This window comes from Chrysoperla carnea, chromosome 2 (assembly GCF_905475395.1).
Source record: "Chrysoperla carnea chromosome 2, inChrCarn1.1, whole genome shotgun sequence".
NCBI lineage: Eukaryota > Metazoa > Arthropoda > Insecta > Neuroptera > Chrysopidae > Chrysoperla > Chrysoperla carnea.
Window position 1 is genome coordinate 58,444,787 of NC_058338.1, and position 22,111 is coordinate 58,466,897.

Sequence of the window (22,111 nt, forward strand, 5' to 3'; positions counted from 1 at the left end):
TTTAATGTGTGTTACCTCAGAACTTTCGACTGGGTGAACCGATTTTGATGATTCTTTATCTGTTTGAAAACAGGAGCTTCCCATGTGGTCCCATTTCATTTTTGCCCATTTTTGACAACGGCATCCAGGAGAAAACCATAAAAGTCTTAAATTTGCAATAAGTATGCACGACAAGAGGACGAATAACACAATATCACTCCGAATAACGAAAATATAATGTATTTAAAATTATTGTTATGTTTGCAGTCGGTCTCAGCCAAGGAAACAACTCTGACAGAACAGATTGCTACATTAGTTTGTCTGACTCCAAAAATAACAACAATTTTAACTACATTATATTATCGTTATGTTTTTACTTTTTAGTGCATAATAATTTGTTTTGGAAAGGTTTTTCTATTGAAGTCGGTTTTCTTTTTGTTAAAGGTTTTTTTTATTTTGCGATTTTTAGTGAAGATGAAGTACACCGACTCTTGTCGAAAGTTTTGAGGTAACAAACATTTAAAAAAAAAGCCGAATTGATAACCTCCTCCTTTTTTGTTTGAAGTCGGTTAAAAATTGGTATACAGTAGTTTGAATTCTTTTCATTTGAAATTAATGATATAGTTGTTTGTGATCAATTTTTAGTTTCAGAATTTTCTCAATACTGCAAATATAATGCAAATAGTCAAAAATCGATAAAAGTGAATTTACTCGGTCTATGGCCAATTGTTTATAAACTTGATATTATAAAATATTATAATGCTTTGCTTTCTTTGAATTGTTTACATTAAGTAAAACATGCGGCTACCTGAAACACTCTGTATATCTTACAGTATTTTCCTATATCTGTAGTAAAAGTCTTCCCATTTATATAACTTAATTGGTTTTTCTTTATTTCAATTGAAAATTTAATTAATTCTTTTTAAATAGGAATACTATGGGTTCTTTGAAAAATGTGCAAATAGCATAATTTTAAAAGTAATACAAACAAGATATATTAAATCTAATGAAAATGCAAGGCTGTGTAGTTATAGTCAGTCGGTACTTTTAAATGAAAGCAATTGAAAAAATAAAGAATAATTAAAGTAACTGCCATTGTAAAATAACTCTATAATTCTTCTTGTATTTGTATCTGAATAAATTTATATTAAAATTCTCTGTTTAGTTATTAAAATAAGAAGAAACTACCACGATACTCGAAACAAAATTGAATATTAAAAAATTAGATAATTATAGCTAGTAGTAATTTTAGATCTTTAACTGGTACGAGAGTTGGCAAAACATTCTTAAGTGAATTTTATGACGACTAACTATTTTGTATTTCTATTCTCAGTGAAATCAGTTTCATTAACCTGGAATGTGCATTTAGGATAGATTACTAATTCAAAATTTGCTAATTGAATGAAAATTTTCAGCGAATACAAGCGAACTTCGAGTCCAAAACCATTTATGGTAAATTGACCAAACTGCATTAGCCGAATCCAAATAAACTTATTGTCAATCTTTTTAAGAAAAAATGTTATATAAAAGTTTAACATACTTTATACAGGGTGGGTCATTTTAATCCATAATGGCTAATAGTAAAAATTTTGTAGCAAACCAATCAAAAAATAACTTTAACAAAACTTGTAGAGTTTGATAGGGGACATCATGTTCTGATATCAGGTTGGACTTAGTTCTTCGGGTTGCTTTAAAAGCCAATTAAGAATCTAAACGGTATAAAAATATATCATTGTTTCATTTTTCGAAAGAAATATGCTTAAAGTTTTTCGATAATTGTGAGTCAAAGTCATGAACACAAGCGAATGTCCGTCATTGCCCTGGACAATATTTGGCTAAAGCATTTATTCGTAGTTAGCGTGTTTTATTTGGATTAAATGAATGACATATATTTTTCACAAATCATAACATTATATGTGAATCACATGGAATGTTATTGTAATAAACCTAAGAATGGTTAAAATTTTGCGTTAATTTTGACTTAAAATATACATACAGGTCAAGCCAATAAAAGCAAATAATTCAAAAAAATTTACCTACGATAGCTTTATACATTTCATATTTAGGAAAATGTTATAAATTGACAAATTAGCTATTTATTTGTATCATATATATTCCCGCAAATAATGAACTTTATTAACATTTATTATAATAAATTAATCAATTCAAGTTAACTATCAACTTTTATTGTATATAAATTTAATGTGGCCAACCACTCTGTTACCGCTTAATCATTTTTTGAATGTTTTTTGGGTTTATTGTTTTTAAACTGCAAACGGATTATATCATAATATGTATTGTAATATATAGCTACAAAGCACATTTAATGCTGTGTGTGGTTTTGTTTTCGAGTTCAAAATTTAACACATATTTTTATGTATAAACATGTTAATACCAGTGGTCTAAGAATGGATTGAATATAGAAAATTCAAATTTTATACTATAATATTGTGGTACCGATAACTAACAATTGTGAAATGTATGAAAATTCCCTTTGACGATTGAACCAGTACTTTATTATATATCGAGTAAAATCGTAAACGCGGGACGATATCCGTGTGCAATCTATTCAGGCACTTGTCGTTCAAATGCAAAGTGAAGCTGAAAGAACGTTCTTTGAGTTACTTAAGGTTATGAAAATCTTAAAACATAAGCATCTAAAGCAGTTAGTTAATATTTAGATAATTTTTTTTAAATTCAGATTTTAAGCAATATCTACAAAATTACGTATCCTATCGCTAACTGAACATGATTTTTGCATGTTTCTTCAAAATTATCTTACATATCAATTTTCATCAAAATTCCGAAACAATTAAATGAGTAGTGACTCCTATGACGAATAAATGAGTCTGAGTTATCGAATTAAATGTGATTCGAGAAGTAATACCCTAGACTAATTTTTTCAATCGATACATCAGAAATTGGTCCTTTAATCGCAGAGTCAATCAAATTTTTGTTTCTTCTGATTATTTAGAGTAATTAGAAGGTTAAATATTCAGATCAATTGATATCTCCAGAATCGCCCCAAATTACAAGCTTTTCGTACAGTAGTTTCGTCAAAAATTACTTAAATGAACTCGATATTTTATTATTTTGGATCAAGATATTTTTTTAATTTATTCCAATAGAGAATTCAACAATATAATATTTTAAAATTATATGTAGGCTAAAGTTACCGAAAAATCAAAGAAGCAGTTTTGCCACCCATTTCAAATTGTAGCGTTTGACTTGCACCGCTAACAGTTTTTATATGCACAGACAACATGTATGAAAACACAAAAGAGGAGTTTTTAAAATACAAAATAACATTACAGAGATTTTCTTTCAGTAAACATATTTATACAATTTTCACCGTTTTTTCCGCAAGTATTTTGTAATTTACTAAAAAAAAGTATTGATTGTAGCAAAAAATATCTCAGTCCAATGTGAAATTTTCAATCATTCCATTTTTCAATTTTTCCAGCCTGTTTTTTTTTTCGCCCTTGGAACGTGCAAAGCAAACAAATTTATACGAGATATACGTAGATACGTTGGTTTTATGTGCTCTAGTGGCGAAAATACGAAAAACTATAAACATCAAACTCAACAAATATGTAAAAAATTTTACGCTCTACAATTTAAAACTTTTATACTTTTTCTCTCAAATGTCTAGTTTTTGATAAAATTGCAAAAATTATAGAAAATGGTAGAAAAATGTTTATTTTAGTCTATAATTAAAAAGCGACAACCAACCTATATCGACAACTTATCTAGTATCTGAAACATTCCTTCTTTTTTACTTCTGAAAATCAGCAATATTTCATCTATTTTAAATGGAGTATACAAGCAAGCAATGCAGGTTAAAAAAAAACATACATTTTATGAAAATTCCATTCCACCGGAACTAAAACCATTTTAATCTTTGATTGTTTCAATAATTAAAATATAACTACCTACAAATGAAAAAAAAAATTACGATGAATCAAATTTCCTGTATTACAAAATAAAAATTATATTAAAAATATGTAATTGAATTTTATTCTCATTACAAGAATGTGTGTAGATTATTAATTCAATTAAAAAATGAAGTACAGACAATAATTATTTCCTAAGTATAAATTACGTTTAATATAAGTTACAGCAAAGTTAATTTGTTGTTTGACAGCTTCAATAGCAAACTGTCTCGTCTTTCGATTAAAGCAAAATTATTCCAAGATTTTTTCGAGGAATACTCCAAAGGGCTAGATGTAATATTTGTCAGTCATTATATAATGGCTGATCATTTCAAATGCTTTTGTATTGCTATTATTTTTGGTAATAATAATTTTCTTGAAAATACTGCAAAAAAATTTATTAATTTGTTTATTTCATTTTCCTTGCAATATTAAATTATAACAAGAAAATTCAATGAAGCAAAGTGTATCAATTTGAAAATAGCAATTAAAACACTTTTTTCTTTCAACATACTCAAACAATGAAAAGAACCCCATAAATTCAAGTGCATCTTTAATAATTTTAAATTAAGTAATAATATTATTGATAAAAAGTTTTTTTTTTTTTTAATAACGTCTTTTTTAAAGACTGTAACATATATATTTTGAAGTATTCAAACTTGTAATTAAAAATTATTAAAAAGCAGAAACAAATTGGCTCTCAAACAAATATGAAAATAATTTTCGAATTAGTTTAAATTTAATTTTTAATTTTAATTATCTTCTTTTTTTTATATCGCATACATCTATAATCGTTTAAATGTAATAATTATCATATTTTCTTCTCATTTGTAAAATAAATTTTAACACCAAAATATATACGCTTTAGTTCTAGAGCCAGCATATGTCTTCCTTTAAAGTCCTCTTTTCATACAATTTTAACCAGGCTGAATTATTAGGTAGTCAAAAAACAAATAGCAATTGCAATATTGAGAGACAATTTAAATTGTGGATGTTAAGAATTTTTAATTATTTTGGACTCACATTAATTTTTTTAAGAAAATTTTTTCAAGGACTTAATAAAAATACGTATCAAATATACCTATTCATATACATAAGAAGTCAAGCATCCAACTGAACGTGGGCTCAATGCTATGCTCAATACGCTTCTGGCGGTATCAAATTGTCTCTAAACACAAGTTGTCCTTTAGAATTTCTGTAAAGTGTTCAATAAAAAACCTTAAACTCACTGTTGATAATAGGTTTTCTTTGTGTGAGAACTCAGATCTGCGTTAGCTAAGCGAATTCCCTCAGAGATTGAAAAAATAACACATTCTTCTTAAAATCAAATATTCCATTTTTATTTTTTCAAGAACTTTTATTTCGAAAACTAAGCGTCTAGATAAAAAATCGCCAGAGTATTTTCTGCTTAAAACTGATCAAAAAATACAAAAATATGTTTTATTTTGGAAAAATTCAAAATTTTGTACTTTGCGCTTTGAAAATCTGTGAGTTGAATCAAAATCTGTTAACGCTTGTGAAATGGGTGTGTCTAAGTTCGCTTAACCTGATAAGAATTGTTTAATAGCTTTACATTTAACAGTTGTCCATTTTATCAATAATACAATACAAGGTCTTATTGCCCGCCGTGTGGATTAAAATGATTTCGTAATCATGTAAGCTATTGTAAAACCTAACAGTAACTTTGTTACCCTTAATATGCAATTTTATTTCGATTAACGTTGTAGTTATTTATTTATAACTTACTTGAGGTAGTTTTTTAAAAAATCTGGTAAATAATGTATTGTGATTTAGTCCGACAGAATTGCCCACAATTTATGAAATAGAGTGTACTAATAAAGTTCGTGATACAACACAATAAAAAATTGTTTATATGAAAAACCTAATCCAAATTTAAACAGCAAATAAAATGGCGAAACACATTTTTTTAATATTTTTATAAACTTGTAATAATTATATTACTTTTTAGGTTTTTTTATATATGTATGCGCTGGGGGGAAAATGGAAAGGGGGTAGTTTGGTTTGTACGATCCGAAGTTTGTGTTATACACACGTTTTGAAATAAATTATTTGCTTTAAAGTTAAATTAATGAAAAAAAAAAAGTTTACGTATGAATGTGGGTAGCTGTGGGTTGCAATGATGGTAATAATACACCACGGATTGATGGAATGGGAGAACTATGTATAAATGTTTTACCATATATAGAAATGTATATGGACCATGAAGAACATCATTAACTTTTTAAATGAATTTTCTTTTTTTATATGTTACTAACGCGAATACACGTCGACAATCATTAAGCATACATGAGCATGTATGTATGTTGCTGTAGTAGAGTGGACATGTTTGTCATAAAAACTTATTTAGAGGGTACAGATTCATACATACATATTCGTTAATATAAAATGATGCAAATTTAAAAGAGTTTGTAAAATATTGAGTATGAATTTTCCGCTTTACAATTTTATGCTTTTACCAGACGCTGTTATTAACTAACAACTGAAGTCGAAAAAGATACATTGTCGTGAACGGCTTTTTGTCTTGACCACGGCTGATATACAGGCCGTTTTTGTACCATCTAGGCATACCAATATCATTAGTATGACAGAATACAAGCGTTAACCAATGCATCTAAGTGAGAGGTATTATATATATATATATTCTCGTATTCAACAAGAAGCATTGGTTAACGCATGTATTCTGTCATACTAATGATATTGGAATGCCTAAATGGTATAAAAACGGCCTGTATAGTTTATGCATACTAACTTGTTTATACGAAACTAATATTTCTGTAACGGTAAGAGCCCTGGAAACGTTTTTATAGCCTGTATATATGTAGTATATATCAATGTATATTAAATTTAGTCCCAAAATTTTGGTATAGGTGTTCATAATATCACCTAATTAGTCCATTTCCGGTTGTCTGTCTGTATGTCCGTCTGTAGACACAATTACTCAAAACGAAAAGAGAAATCAAGCTGAAATTTTGTAGCGGCTAAAGGGGTAAAAAGTGAGGCTAACTTTGTAAGTAAAAAAAGTGAAGCAACATAGATAATTTGAGTCTTGGGTTCGTAGGTCCCATTTTGTTATCTGTTAGAGATAGAACAAAATTTTAAAAGAAAGACATTTCCAGTACTTTACATAGCGACTTCAACAGTCGGGGCCCATTATTAGAAAATTTGAGCCGATCTGGATTTTAATGAGCCCTGACTTTTATAGTCGCTATGTAACCATCTAGACTTGATTTTTTCATTTCGAATTTTATTTAATGCAGTCGGGTTTTTTATTATTTTGTTTTTAAATATTATTTTAGAATTTTTAGTGTCCTGGCACTGAAAGATCAATTCAATCGAGCAGAAATTCTGATCGAAAAATGAATCTCTTTTCGTATCCTATTAAGTTTTTAAACTGTTTCAAGATATTGACAGTTCGTACAGCTGATAGAAGCTAACAATTATGTTATATTTACATATTCATACGCAGTTTTGTTTAAAATTTAAATGATTTTATTGTTTGGGATCAGTTTGACAACACGCTATGAAAGCCACAATTTGTATTGTCACGTTTATAAGTTACAAGAAAATTGAATTACAGTAAATTGCAACAAAAATAACTGTAGAAGATAATTATTTTAAAATATTTGACCCAAAAAAAAATTCTGTTTAAGGGTACCTAACTAAGTCGGTGAATAATGAATCAATTCTTATATCAATAGTAATGTGTTCTATGAGTTATAATCAAATACGATTGAGTTTTTTGGGTTCGCTGCACTAAACGACAAACCAACAGACAGATGCCATCTTGCTGCTAAACATTTTTTTATCAGATTCAAGGGTGCGTAAAAAAGAAAGAATCCGTGAAAATTGTGACAAGAAAAACCGGTATAGAAAGTATTAGTAATAAGGTAGGCTACTATAAGTAGATAATAGGTAGGTAGCTAGCATAACCTAACTGGTGATAGCTTGAACTAGATAGGTAGTAGCCTGGTAAGAATGTGATATGTTTTTCACAACAAAATAATCCTTCTGATATATACTTTAATATACACTTCAACGTATTTGAAAAAGAGTCAATATATGATGAGAAGTTTATTACACATATTTATTAAAGGTGATGTATATGGGTGATTCATATACAGTGAGTCGCATTTAAGATGAAGACATCCTCATATTTTCGTTATTTACTTACCCACGAATCAAAAAAAGTGGTGTTATAAGTTTGACCGCTATGTGTGTGTGTCTGTGTGTTTGTCTGTTTGTGCAATCATAGCGCCTGAACCGATGAACCTATTTTAATTTTTTGGTTTCTTTTAAAAGGTATATTAACGAAGAGTGTTCTTAGCTGCTCAAGTGGCGATGTCACAAATTGGTGATGATCTTCAAGATCAATTAAGTTTGGAAAAGGCATGACATATAATTTTAGCATATAAATAATTTTTTATGGAAATTAATGGTCAAATAAACCTGGCTCAATTAATTTTGAAAAGTAAAAAGGCAAAATAATTAATTAGGTAATTCAAATGAACAAAGTCAACTCAAATATTTCAATTTCAATCAAAATACTTCAATAATTTGTCCCAAACAATGATAGCTCTCAAAGTATCCTTTTCATCTCATCTGATGTCCTTGACCATCACTTGGATATTGATTTAAGAAAGAGTGTTATAAGTTTAAAGTGTTTATCTGTGCGTCTGTGTGTTTCTCAGTGACATTGTAGCCCCTAAACGGTTGAACCGACTTGATTGAGAACATTTTATGGCTAAGTTTCAACTAATCGGTTTACAAAGAATAAATCGCATTTGTCGGGTTTTCTTTAAATTTCGTAAATTTCACTTGTATTATTATCGATTTAAAAATTTGCCCAGTCATACAGAGTGACACATTTTTAAAGATACATAACCGAAATTTGAATTTCAAACGCAGTCTACTACAAATTGACAAATAGCCGATTCTTAATATTTCGTCTAGCGTCAGAGATGATTGGAGATATCGAAAACAAATTATTAGAAAAAATTATTTAGAATATTTTTTATACCCATTTATCGATTTTCATGGCTAATTTTGCATTTTTAATTTTTTTATTTGTTCTAGTCTACACTCAAAATTATTACAATCGACATTGGTATCAGAAGAAAGATAATTTATTTGCGATAATAATGGTGTAGGCTTGCTTGAAAAAAACCGTTCATGGAGAAAATTGATTAAAATTAATTTATTTAAAAACAGTCATGTAAACTTTTCAATACAAAGATAGAAATATTTAAAAATCAATAAAATTTCATAAAAGAAATATCTCATCAGGCTGCCAGATGGATGAAGATCGACTTTTTACCGTTTCTTAAACCAATACATGTATCTTTATTAAAATAACAATACATTTTTGTAAAATTGCAACATATTTATTTTATGGTGTTTTGTAAAATTACTGAACATGTATAGACCTATTGCAAAAATTTGTGTACTGTAAATTGAGACAATTATTTTTTTCAAAATTAGATACTTGATAATATTGAAATATTAAAAAAAAAAAAAATATTAAATCATTCTCACTTCTTCAAGCCATATTAAAAAAATATTTTTTCTTAAGATGTGTTGATGGCATTACAAATATAACATAGTATGAAAATACTCGTTATACTTTACACATACTTTTTTACAGTTTCATAATTTAAAAATGTTTTATTGTATTTTATTTTTGTATATGTTTTAATATTTTTATGATGACGATGACTATAACTTTAGATTTAGTGTAAAAAAAAGTTAGTTAAATAAATGAAAAAGATGAATTATTATAAAAACAAATATTATTTTTATATTAAATACGAAAATTTCAAAAAGATAAAAAGATCACATTATAAAATGATACACTTCCGTTCGAAACAATCGAAATTGTACATTATGGATCAAGTAGGAAGTTTATCAATCTGATGTATCATCAGCAATATTATTTTTATTATGAAACTATTATTAGAAACTTTTTATTATGAAACTAAATTTTTACATTTACTTCAAATTTGTGTGTACTTTATATAAGTCAAAGTCCCTCACACATTATACTTTTAATAACCTTTGTTATCTTAACACATTATACCACTTAACATTTGATACTGTACACTTCAATGAAAAACGCACATTACGTATTTTTATTTAAATAAATAGAAAGAGACGAAATGAGTACCCAGAAGCCGGGATTTGAACCCGAGTCCGTTATTTCTGTTCTGTATGAGTGATACAAATTATTATATCTCTATACAGATAATAAGTAATAAGTTAGTATTTACGTCTCTCACCTGAAAACTCGTTAGTGACAAACAAGAGCTTATTTCAAATTTTTCTAAATATATGAAATGAAAACAAAAACAAAGTGGCACTGACCAAGAGATATATATGTCTACACTCATGCCCACAGGCTCTGTTGCTCAGTGCCACTGTAACTTGATAGAACTATATATGAAATATAGATAGTATATTAAGTTTAGTCCCAAGTATGTAAAGCTTAAAAATATTAGCACTACGAAAAAAATTTTGGTAGAGGTGTTCATAGAATCACCTAATTAGTCCGTTTCCTGTGGTCTGTCCCTCGTCTGTCCGTCGGTCATCACGATTACTCAAAAAAGAAAAGAGATATCAAGCTGAAATTTTTATAGCGTGCTGAGGTCGTAAAAAGTGAGGTCAAGTTCGTAAATGAAGCAACATAGGTCAATTAGGTGTTTGGTCCGTAGGACCCATCTTGTAAACTGTTAGAGATTAAACAACTTTTGTATGAAACACGTTTTTCGTAAACATTACTGTTTACCCGTGAGAGCGCAAATTATACGCAAATTTTATAGCATGTATGTTATGGCTATATCAGAGTAATCAACACTGTCTATACATGGTATTTCAACAATTAACTCAGTCAACTGTTTGTTTTCACTTGTTATTTTAGGTGATAATTTTTAAGCCAATTTAAGAAATTTGAAGTCAGGGTCATAAAAATATCAGTAAAAATGAAAAATATTCCTTATATTGGTGCTTAAAACGGCAACAAAAAGATTCCGATACTGTGATTCTTCCATGTTCAAAGGGAGTAATCCCCATAAAATGACATTTTTATTAACTGTATAATTATATCCTGAAAGTGAAGGCATTAAATGAAAGTGATGTGATTACGATAGCCTCAACTTTTTCCAATTTAAGAGTACTTGAAAAATACAAATGTATGTGCATACATACATGTTGAAATGTAACGAAGTCAAAGTTTTTATTATCATCATAGAGTTGTTTTTAAATTTAAATATTTTTCAAGTAAATACAAATTCAAAATTTATAGTAGTTATCTTCATATATACGTTCAAATATAAAAGCATCTGCAACTAAAATAAATTTAAATATTATTCTAACAAAAAACTTGATAAGTATTTAAGATGGTTCCCAAGAAAATACGTTTTCTTTCTATCATCATTAAAGTAAAGTTCTAACAGATTCTAACGACAGTGAACTGACCTACTAATAAGTTGTATGAAGTTCAAATAGAATATAAATGTTTTTCTGTTAAGGAGGTGATCACCAAAATTATTAACAATGTTGTGTTTTTTGTGGAATTTTTAATCTTTGATTTTTGATAAACATCAAATAAAATTTTATTTATTTACCAAACATGAGGAAGTTAAATAATTCCAAATTACTTGAAATTCCTGTAATATTTGTTGTTTTCATTGTGGAACAATTTTAATATCCTAAAAAACATTGGCTTTTAACTCATTCAGTTATTAGATGAATGCTTTACATCTAATATCTTCAGAATCGCTCCAAACTAAAAGCTTATGGTACGGGCTTTAAAGCGATATTTCAAAAACTATGATAAAAAAAATCGTTAAATGAATACAATTTTTCATATTTTTTGACCAAATTACCTCTTATATCGAATTACATGAATATCCAAACAAATAATTATTGGTGCCTCCAATTTGGATAAAAATCATTTTCTAGAGTAAATTTGGGTCCAAACAAACGAATAAGCAAACGAACACAGGGATCTTAATATAGATACTAATTTTTTTAAGCACCTTTACACAAAAATTGAAAAATAAACAAAGATAAAAAATAATGATGTGGATGGCTTCTGCTATAGATAGATATCTAAAAAACGGTTTAATCCTATTATTATTATTTATTTATATAAAAATTGTTAATTAAATAATAATAATAATGAGGCTTAACTTCCGTATTTCAGATATCTGTCTATAACAGAGGCCACCTACATCATTATTTTTTAGTCTTTATTTATTTTTTACTACATCCGAATATATAATTATATCCGAATATAATACTCGTTATACTTTACACATACTTTTTTACAGTTTCATAATTTAAAAATGTTTTATTGTATTTTATTTTTGTATATGTTTTAATATTTTTATGATGACGATGACTATAACTATAGCCGCTAGCGGCCCCGACGGACGTTGTCCCGTAAAAACGTAACTCCAATTCATGAATACCTATACTACGTTTAGCCTGTCCGCTAAACCCATCCCGCTAAACCCCAATTTAACTCCTATTTATTGGAGTGGCCTGACCTTCGACCTTTGGCCTGACCTTTGATAGTAGAGCTCGCTGCGCTCGCATATGGCTCTAATAAATGCCTATTGACAATACCTGAATACTATTAAAAATACATAGTACACATAGTATACATAATGTGATATGATTTATATGCGCTCCCACCATTTAATGAAATTTCATTTTTTTGGTATGGAGCCCTCAAAAACAGTTGTACTGGACCAAATTGTAAATCTAAACCATCCTCGAATCCCCTTGAACTCACACAAAAAATTTCATCAAAATCGGTCCAGCCGTCTAGGAGGAGTTCAGTCACATACACACGAACACAAGAAATATATATATTAAGATTTGTGATGTGGGTGGAGAATGATGTTACTTCGTTCTTATCCAAGCGACGACAGTGTAATCAATTTACCGCCCCATTAATTTTAATTGGTCTGACTGCCGCTGCCTGGATTCGAACCCTCAACCACAAACCGTTAGTAGTGAAACGGTAAAAGGCGGTTGCACCCTTGGTCGTTCGGCCACTGAGAAGATATATGTCCAAAATTTAAAGAAAAAATTAACAGTGTTACAACTCAAAAATACATAAATTAAATAATTTTATTATATAATACATTTATAATTTTTTATATTCTAAGATTCGATACGTAATTATTTTCACTAATTGTTAATTAAAATCATTGTAAATAAAAGTTATTTATTATTTACAGAATTTATAATTTTTGCGAAGTTTTAATCTTATTAATTTAGAAAGCGAATGCAACGAAAGATATAACAAATAGAAAAAAATATATACCCTCAAGAATTATCTAAGAATATCTTCTTATTAAAATATACAAGAGTTGTACACTAAGGCGTTGTAATATATATATCAGAATAGGTGGTACATATTCCTATTATGTCTGAGTACATCTGGAAAAATAAGTTTACATAGAAAACAGAAAAAATTAAAAAAGTTTTTTTTAACCATATCATCACTATATCGGCAACAAGGTAACTCTCTACTTCTGTTGAGTAAAAGTTCTAAAAGATATGACTATAAATCATATTAACGCTGGTAAAAAGTAATTGTTAGGATCCTGAAAACTGAAAATAATATTATTACCTTAAATTCGCACTTGAAAAATATCTAAGAACATTCTCCATTAAATCGGCTCATCCGTGATACAAACTGACAAGCACTGTGATACAAACAGACTGATAGACACACACACACACACACACACACATAGCGTTCAAACTTACAACAGCTCTTTTGAAGTTCGGGGGTTAATAAAATAAATAATAAAAAAAAAAATAAAAAACCAGACTCCGATAAATAAAATCTAAGAAGAAAGAAACAAGTCCAGTAGTTTACATAGCGACTTTAATGTTCGGATCCCATTAAAATCTAGACTGACTCAAATCTTCCTAATAATGGGACCAAGCGAATGTTAAAGTTGAAATGAAAATACTGGACTTGTTTCTTTCTTTTCAGGTTTTATTTAACGCAGTCGGGTTTTTTATTTTTTAAATAATTTATTTTATTTTAGACTTTTTAGTGTCCCAGCATTAAAAACACCCTCTTATTATTCCTAATTAAATTTAAACATATAGCTTAAATATATTTTTGTAATCCTCTTTTAATTTCCTTTAATCCTCCTAATCGACAGGTTTTATTGATAGGTATTACAATTTCGTTTCAAAGTACTGCCATTTTATTTTATTTTTCCAAATACCTAGTTAAGAACACTTGGATTTTTGAGACAAATATAATAATACCCCTGTCGTTCACCCCTGCGCATGGAGCTGCCAAACGATGACTTAGATTGCCCATCATCTTGATCCAAATAATTCAAAGAGCAGTGACTAAAACTTGATCAAAGAGTTTTAGATTTTATAATGGACCTTAGAGTCCAAACCATAATTAAAATATTTTCATTGTCATATCCTACCAATATTGATAATCAATCATGCCATACATAGAACTCAATATTAAGTCGCTGTTAAATCGTTCAAAAAAAGAACCAAATCTGAATTCTTCTTTTAAAACATCCATTCAAAATATATCAACATTTATATGGAGGATAAAATATATCTTTTCTAGGCGATGATAATTATAATGATTAGTCCTAGATATTTCATATTTTTCTTCATGCAGAAATGTTATGATGAACATAATAAGCCAAGCAACAACATACCTACAATTTTTTGTTTGCCTACAGTGCGATTCGTTGAAAATGGTTCATGAAAATTGTGATTTTATGCATAACTACTTTAAATGAATTAAAAAAGAACGATAGATATCTTTGACACCTAGAAGGAACTGTGTTCCTTAGGTACCTTCTTACATTATATAGCGCTCAAAGAGCATAGGGTAGAGGAGAAGCAGCCCATATGAGCTAATGTAAAATCGTAGTATACGAGTTTCAGCGCCTCTACCGAGTCAGGCTTTCAAACTTAATAGTTAATAGTCACCCCCGCAAAGTAGTCAAACTTAATAGTCATACCCGCAAAGGCCTACAAACTTAATAGTTGATCGCCTCAGACTCCAGATGTCACTTATAATTATACTTCTGCTTCTTGTCTATCCTATAGTCTTTGATAGCGCTTACTTTTTTATTTACAAGATATTGTTCTGAAAATTTATGGTATTAATTTTAGAAGTCAAATGCTTGTTTTATTCTTTACAGAATTTAATTTAATAGCTACTTTTGCTTTTTACTGTATGAATTAATAGTAATAAGTATTAGTATACAAAAATTTTAATAAAAAATACTTTTTAAGGGAAAAGCTTGTATTGTACTAAAAAGTAGAAAATAATTTTATCTATATGTCACTCATACCTGACTAGTTGTAAAAGCTTGGGGCGGTTAATTTAAAATATCAAAAATGAATCGGAACGTCTCATCTACTCCACATGCCTAATTACTCAAGCTTCGGAACGCCTCAAGCTTTTACAAATAGTCGGGTATGAGTGACTTTGGGTATGAGTACTCTATCATCAATTTTAAAAGCTTTTTTGGGTTGCTGTCTACTACAAATTTTGGAATCTAAATTTTTCGAATTAAAAATTTTTTGGTAGCTGGGACATTGTTTAACTATGTGATTCTATTCCAAAACAGTAATGGCGTTGGCAAGTTCAAATGACTTCAATCATAATATTAATGATAAATTTATGTCTAGAAGTATACATTGATGATAAATTTTTGTCTACAGCTTCAGGCGTTAGAGTTTTACATATTTATAATGTCTAAGAAAATTAGATTTTGATATTAATTCTTTTAGCTTTTAGCTTTTGTAAGCACAAATATGTTTTACATTTTTGTTTCAAATTATGAATCTCTTTGTTTTTTTTCAGGGAAATTCTGGGTGCAGCGATTAAACACGATATAATTTTATTTGTAAGTATATATGTATATTTCATTTTTGTTATATTATTTTTTATAGATGAAACAGCCTATAAGATAATTCTATAATTAAAGTTTTCTACAAATTTCGCTATAATTTAATTACATTTAGGCTTTTCCCTAAATTTTGTTTTTCAAAAACGAGAAATTTAAAGCTAAAATATGATGGGAAATTTTGAGTCAATTTTTAATATTCCGGTTCTTTTAGAACATCCTGTAAAATCGTTATTACCATGGGACCGGAAATATCGAAAATGCAGTCTGCTCATTTAATCAAATATTAAATCATTTTTAATTGAGAATGGTATGAAATGAAATATTACTTCCGTTTTATTTTTATGATCAAATAATACCGATGTTTATGAATGAAATGTAACAAGCAATTTTCACAACTAACCAATGCAATTGTTTAAATACCTTTAGTAAACTAACGGAATTCAGAAAAATCCTACTATTCTTCATAGTAATAAATTTCTGAATAATGCGTGTGTTCTGTATTTTTTATTAACAAAAATTGTGAAATCAAATGAAAAAAAACCAAATCAAATGTTCATAAAACAAAATTTATCAATAATTAATTGGTGATTAAATATCGTCTATTGATGGCCGTTCTATAGATGCTTTGTAAACAGACGGTTATTTATATTTGACCTTTACTTATGTATCGATTTTCTATTTATTCCAAAAATATTTGTCAGAATTTGTTATTCAATAAAATAATTTAATTACAGGTGATTCCACATGAAAGATGAACTTCTGATTGAATCAAGATGGATAATGTCATAAATCTGTGTCTTTTAATTGGTAAGTAAATATAAATCGTTAGTATTTTTATTCATTTAGAGAAATTGAAGCCTTAGTTATATAAAAAACATTTTTTCATACTTGTATACATTTTTTTGTTTTTGGAAAGTTAAAAACCAATATTTGCAATTGTTTGCAACAGCGTATATAGAATTAATAGTACAATGAACAAAATATCGAAAAATGTGTTGCATTTTTGAAATTTGCCTCCCAGAGGGTAGTCTGAACTGCTTTTTTTGTGGGGTTTAAGAAATCAGTTTTTACAATTTAAAAAAAAAAAAAACACTTTGTATCAAAGAAAAAAAGTTCAACTCAAAGTACTCTCTAGCTGAAGTTATTGTGCACATTTTTTTTTTTACTTTGTAGCTTCACAATTGACCGAGATATGCCAATTTAAAAAAAGTGATTTTTTTGATCATTCAAGCAAATGAAAAAGGGCCAATATTATAAACCGTTAGAGATTTAACAATACTTTACGGGTAAAAATAATTCCTTATAAAAAATTAACAACTTCTATTTGAAAATTTTTTTCGTAAACATCACTGTTTACCCGTGAAGGCTAGAAAATACTCTTGGAAATTTCGAAAGTTATGTTTTTTGAGAATGTTTTCGTTTTTCAGGAGTGTTTTATAAGTCCACTAGTTGAAGCTATCCGCAGATTTTTCGAATCCTAATCTTTTATAGTTTCGGACAAAGTGGACAGCAAAGTTTTGTCCTAATTTGCGCCCTAAAGGGTAAACAGTGATGTTTACGAAAAAATGTTTCAAGCAAAAGTCGTTTATTTGTAATTTGGTGTCTAGTTGTTTCATAAGGAATAACTTTTATATTAAAGCTATTGTTTTATCTCTAACGGTTTACAAGATGAATTAATTCTTTTGCAGTTGATTGAATGAGCAAAAATAGTGTCATTTTAAAATAGTGCTATTTTTGGTCATTCAATCTAATAAAAAGGACCCATCTTGTGAACCGTTAAAATGATAGAACAATAGCTAAAATATAAAAGTTGGTGCAATTACTTTAGCTAGAACTTTTAGTTAAACATTTTGTTCTATTTGATGCATAATTTTTTTTTGTAATTTGTAGAAAAACCGATTATTTCAACCCCCCAAATAGGGGCTGGGCCGCTAAGACGTCAATTTTTGGTACGAAGATTTTACATCCTAATAACTGTTGTAAATTTGAAAGATGCAAGATGTTTTTCTCTGTTAAAGAAATAATGATATATAAAGATCAAACTGCAATAATTTTCTACAAATGTATAAAAATTATAAATTTTTCTAATTTTAAATTAATTATTTATTTTTTTCGAAAAAATTAACTATTTTCTAAATTATTGTCCTTTTTTGGTAGGTAGTACATTCTTATTTTGTAACTCCCAGGCAATTCACATAATTTATGTTTCATGTTAAACAAATAGAACAATAATTTATAACATAAATTTTACAATGAATTGAACAATTTTTTTTATTTTGCTGGAAATTGCGTATATACCCACCTAATATTTTTTTTTTTTAAATACGACCTGTACATATACGTTATACATATCACAGCATATTACTGTGACTAATAGTAATTGTAGCTATCTACAGTTCCACGGTTCGTAGAAAATAAGTGACCTACATTTTATCTTTTCACTGCCTGCAAAAATGTGTAGCATATATCATGAATACGTATTTGTACATGTCTTCTATAACTTCTGTATACAAACTTCAGTGTTATACCTGGGATTGAGATTATGAAATTGATATTACGGTTTAATGAAGTTCATTTTTCACTGGATTTAGACACGAAAGCCTTAAGATACTATCTTTTTGGTTTTGTGAATTAACATAATATAGATGGGCGGATGTAATGTTGAATTAATTCAAATTAATTGTTGTTTTCCTTCCAAAGAAATAATTTAGTATCAAATTAATAATCGACTACTTGTTGGGCATAATAAAATATTTTCCATAAAGTTTTTTCGCAAAAAAATGTTAATATCTCTAATAATGGATTTCAATTTTACTTTTATTAAATATATTGTTGTGTGCCCAATTGGTTAAGGGTCCTGGGAATACACTGCCACCACCAGTCTTAATATTTTATAAGGTAAGATTTGGAGAATCCTTGAGGATTAATACGAAGTAGACCTAAGTAAACACTGATATACTGCTATTGATATTTCTTATGATTTTTATTTGTTTCGATATGGTAGAATATATTATACAAAGTTATCACTGGTATTGAAATTTGCTTGAGTGTTTTAATGATGTTACGATCGAATAATTACTGTATGATCTAAGTTTGAATAATTACTGTATCAGTTCTTAAGTAAATTTGTATAATTAACTGTATGATTTTTAATATTTAGCTTGCCTTTAAATATAAAAACTTTTAGGTCAAAATATTAAATATTGTGACGTAAAATTAAAATATTAAATATTAATTTTGCTGATCAGCTAAATAATCAAAACCATGCCACTATTACAAAATAGGTTATTAATTATTAAAATATTACTTAGCAATAATCATTTGATTGATTTATACACTTATTAGGATGTTTTAGCCCTGACCTGATCCATCCTACTACAATATACACAAGTGAAGTTTAAAGAAGCCCCGACCAAATCCTCGGCAAATAGTCCCTTGTAGCTCTCCAAACTGAACCGATTTTCATGAAACATAGCTAAAAAACATAGCTGGAGCTACGATGCCTCACCCCTTTCTTGCGTAAGGAGCTTAAAATAAATTTAAAAAAAATGCTGTTGAACTAAAACGTTATTCAATCCACGTCACATTTGGTAGATTTTTATTTAAATATAATCTTTGTTTCTTAGAAATATTTTTCCATTCAACAAACTTTGTACCTATCCGATTTAATTAAAATCATTGTTATTATCAATGCCAATGGCATATTCAGCTGTTCCATTTAATAACACATATCATAATAGCTGGAAACGACGTAATAAATTCAATATTGCACGGCTACAGCTGTATGTTTACAAAAAATTAATTCTTAGTATCAAACATTTATTTAATTATTAAAAAATTTAAAGGCGCACATGCCAAATTATTGATAATTATTATTAAAGTTTTAATTTTTAAATGTTTCCACTTTCATTCACAATAATTATAAGATCCATAATTTGATAATCAGTCACCTGGAAAAGATTATTTTAAGAAATGATACATTTAATTTTACTTCGGTTTATAGGAATAAGCAGGTGCATTTTTTATATTGTGAATGAATTTTGATAAATATAATTGCAATGTGAATTCCATTTTAGCTTTTATGGAATTTTATGTGACTTATTTTATAAATAAGTATATTTAATCTTTCAAAACACTTTTTTTAGAATCTACACAGAATATCACATTGAAGAGATTTTACGGACTTCATGATAACTTTTTAATTTAACATGATTTAACAATTTAACATGAAACATGGTGGAAAATATGAAAAATTAGTTTTGAGAAAAAGTATCCGTAGAAACCTTACTCTAATATATCACACCACAATTTGCATTCTGTTTAATATTCTTTCCACCTTTATGCTGAAATATATAATCAGCTGGAATGATTCTGGGATGATAATGCTAACTTAGGTGCATGAAAGATAGTTCTTGAAGGACAATTTGGAAAACATGACATTTTATTTATTATTCCTTGAAAATTGATCCCTGTTTTCGTTATGACACAAAGAAATCTCCTTCATATTTGTATCAATAAAAAACTTGCTAGTATAATATAATAATTATTAAATGATATTTGAAATTATTAAATTAATTTGCGGATACTATTTGAAATTTGATTCGAAAAAACGTCAGGATCTCCGGACCTTTATGGATTCGAAAAATTCTTAAAGTAACAGTAATGAGTCACTCTTCAATTTCTTGTTTGAAAACAGGTGGAGGTTAAATTTTATTTCAAAACCCTTAATTTTAGTCGTCATAAAAATCACGCCAGATTGTCATTTTTTAACACCCGAACTAAAAAAAAGGGGTGTTATAAGTTTGAACCGCTATGTGTGTGTATGTCTGTGTGTCTGTCTGTCTGTGGCATCATAGCGGGTAAATGGATGCCCCGATTTTGGTTTTTTCTGGTTTTGTTTGGAAGGTATTTTTATGGAGAGTGTTCTTAGCTATGTTTCAAGTGCGAGTTTAGGATTTCGTGCCTAAAAAAACTAAAAATTGTCGATGATCTTCCAAATCGGTTCAGTTTGTAAAAGGCTTTAAGGAAAAATTCAATTTAATGGAGAGTGTTCTAAGGTATGTTTCAAATGCGAGTTTAGGGTTCCGCACTCGAAAAAATTGTCGGGTTTTTTTTTAAAATATGGTTAATTTCATTTGTCATAGTAACACCAGTACAGGAATTTATTAAACATTTAAATATCATAAATAACTTTTATTTAAAATTCATCGTTGTTTATGCGTCACCCTGTAAAATATTTTGTTACCTTTCTATAAATAAGAATATTTAAAATAGCTACATAATATGATTATTTTTTGTATTAATTATAAATTTTCTCGATTAAAAACCATAGGTACATAGCACGTGGCTAAAAATATTTATTATAGCAGATGTGACAGGTGAAATAAAACCATCATTTGTTTGTGTACAAGAAACAGGTGTAATATTACATGTATGGTATATGTTTAGTAAAAATCATTTGTATAATAACATTTTAAAGGATATAATATTATTTCTGTATATTGTTATACAGCATGATCCAGGTAGCAAATGTTAAGCTTTGACAAGTGTATCGTCGTTTTGTGTAGAATTTCGAACTTTTAACAAAGGCTCCAATTTAGTGAACTATATATAAAATTATCAATTTTGAAAAGTGCTGTAATAAAACTTTTCGGGATCTCGCGAAATAATACGAAAAATTCAATAATTTTACTGGATAATTTTATATTCGTCATATCGAATGTTGAAATCAGTCAACATTTTGGAGGAAACAAAATATGAGACAGTCCCACAAAAAATATTCTTACCAATATAAGAAATTTTGTGTCTCAGGAGGGAAAACAGTTATGACTGAGTCGCCACTCCAAACAAAGCACTCATCCACTCCAAACAAAGCACTCAAATATCCATTATTCTTGTCCACGACGATAATAACTTCAGGAAGACTACTTAAAAATAAATTCTATCTGCAAAGATATAAAATGTTACAAACCACCCACCGCTCTTTTGTCTAATGGCCGAATACTTCTCGATCAAAGCAATTAGACAATATTTATAGAGCTCATAATAATAATAATTTTTTTTTTTTTTTTGCAAACAAATAAAAATATTTGATAAACTTTCAAAACATAATTTGTATAACGTACCTATGCACCAAAATTTTCGATGTAATAGTTTTTGGGATTCACAAACGTTTTTCAAGGAACACATTTATTTATGGCAATGCCCTGATTTTAACCTAAATAAGTTTGGTATCTATATAGACTAGTCATTTAAGCTTAA

General features: G+C 28.3%; 1 protein-coding gene across 1 annotated transcript in view; it reads left to right on the forward strand.

The window, feature by feature from the left end:
* Positions 1–15,803: 15,803 nt before the first annotated feature.
* LOC123292802 (irregular chiasm C-roughest protein-like) overlaps positions 15,804–22,111 on the forward strand; it is a 195,891-nt gene continuing 189,583 nt past the window's right edge. The window contains exons 1-2 of the mRNA XM_044873516.1: positions 15,804–15,847; positions 16,585–16,657. Of these exons, the coding sequence (XP_044729451.1) occupies positions 16,624–16,657 (34 nt within the window). The 5' untranslated portion in view covers positions 15,804–15,847; positions 16,585–16,623. The remainder of the gene's footprint in view (positions 15,848–16,584; positions 16,658–22,111) is intronic.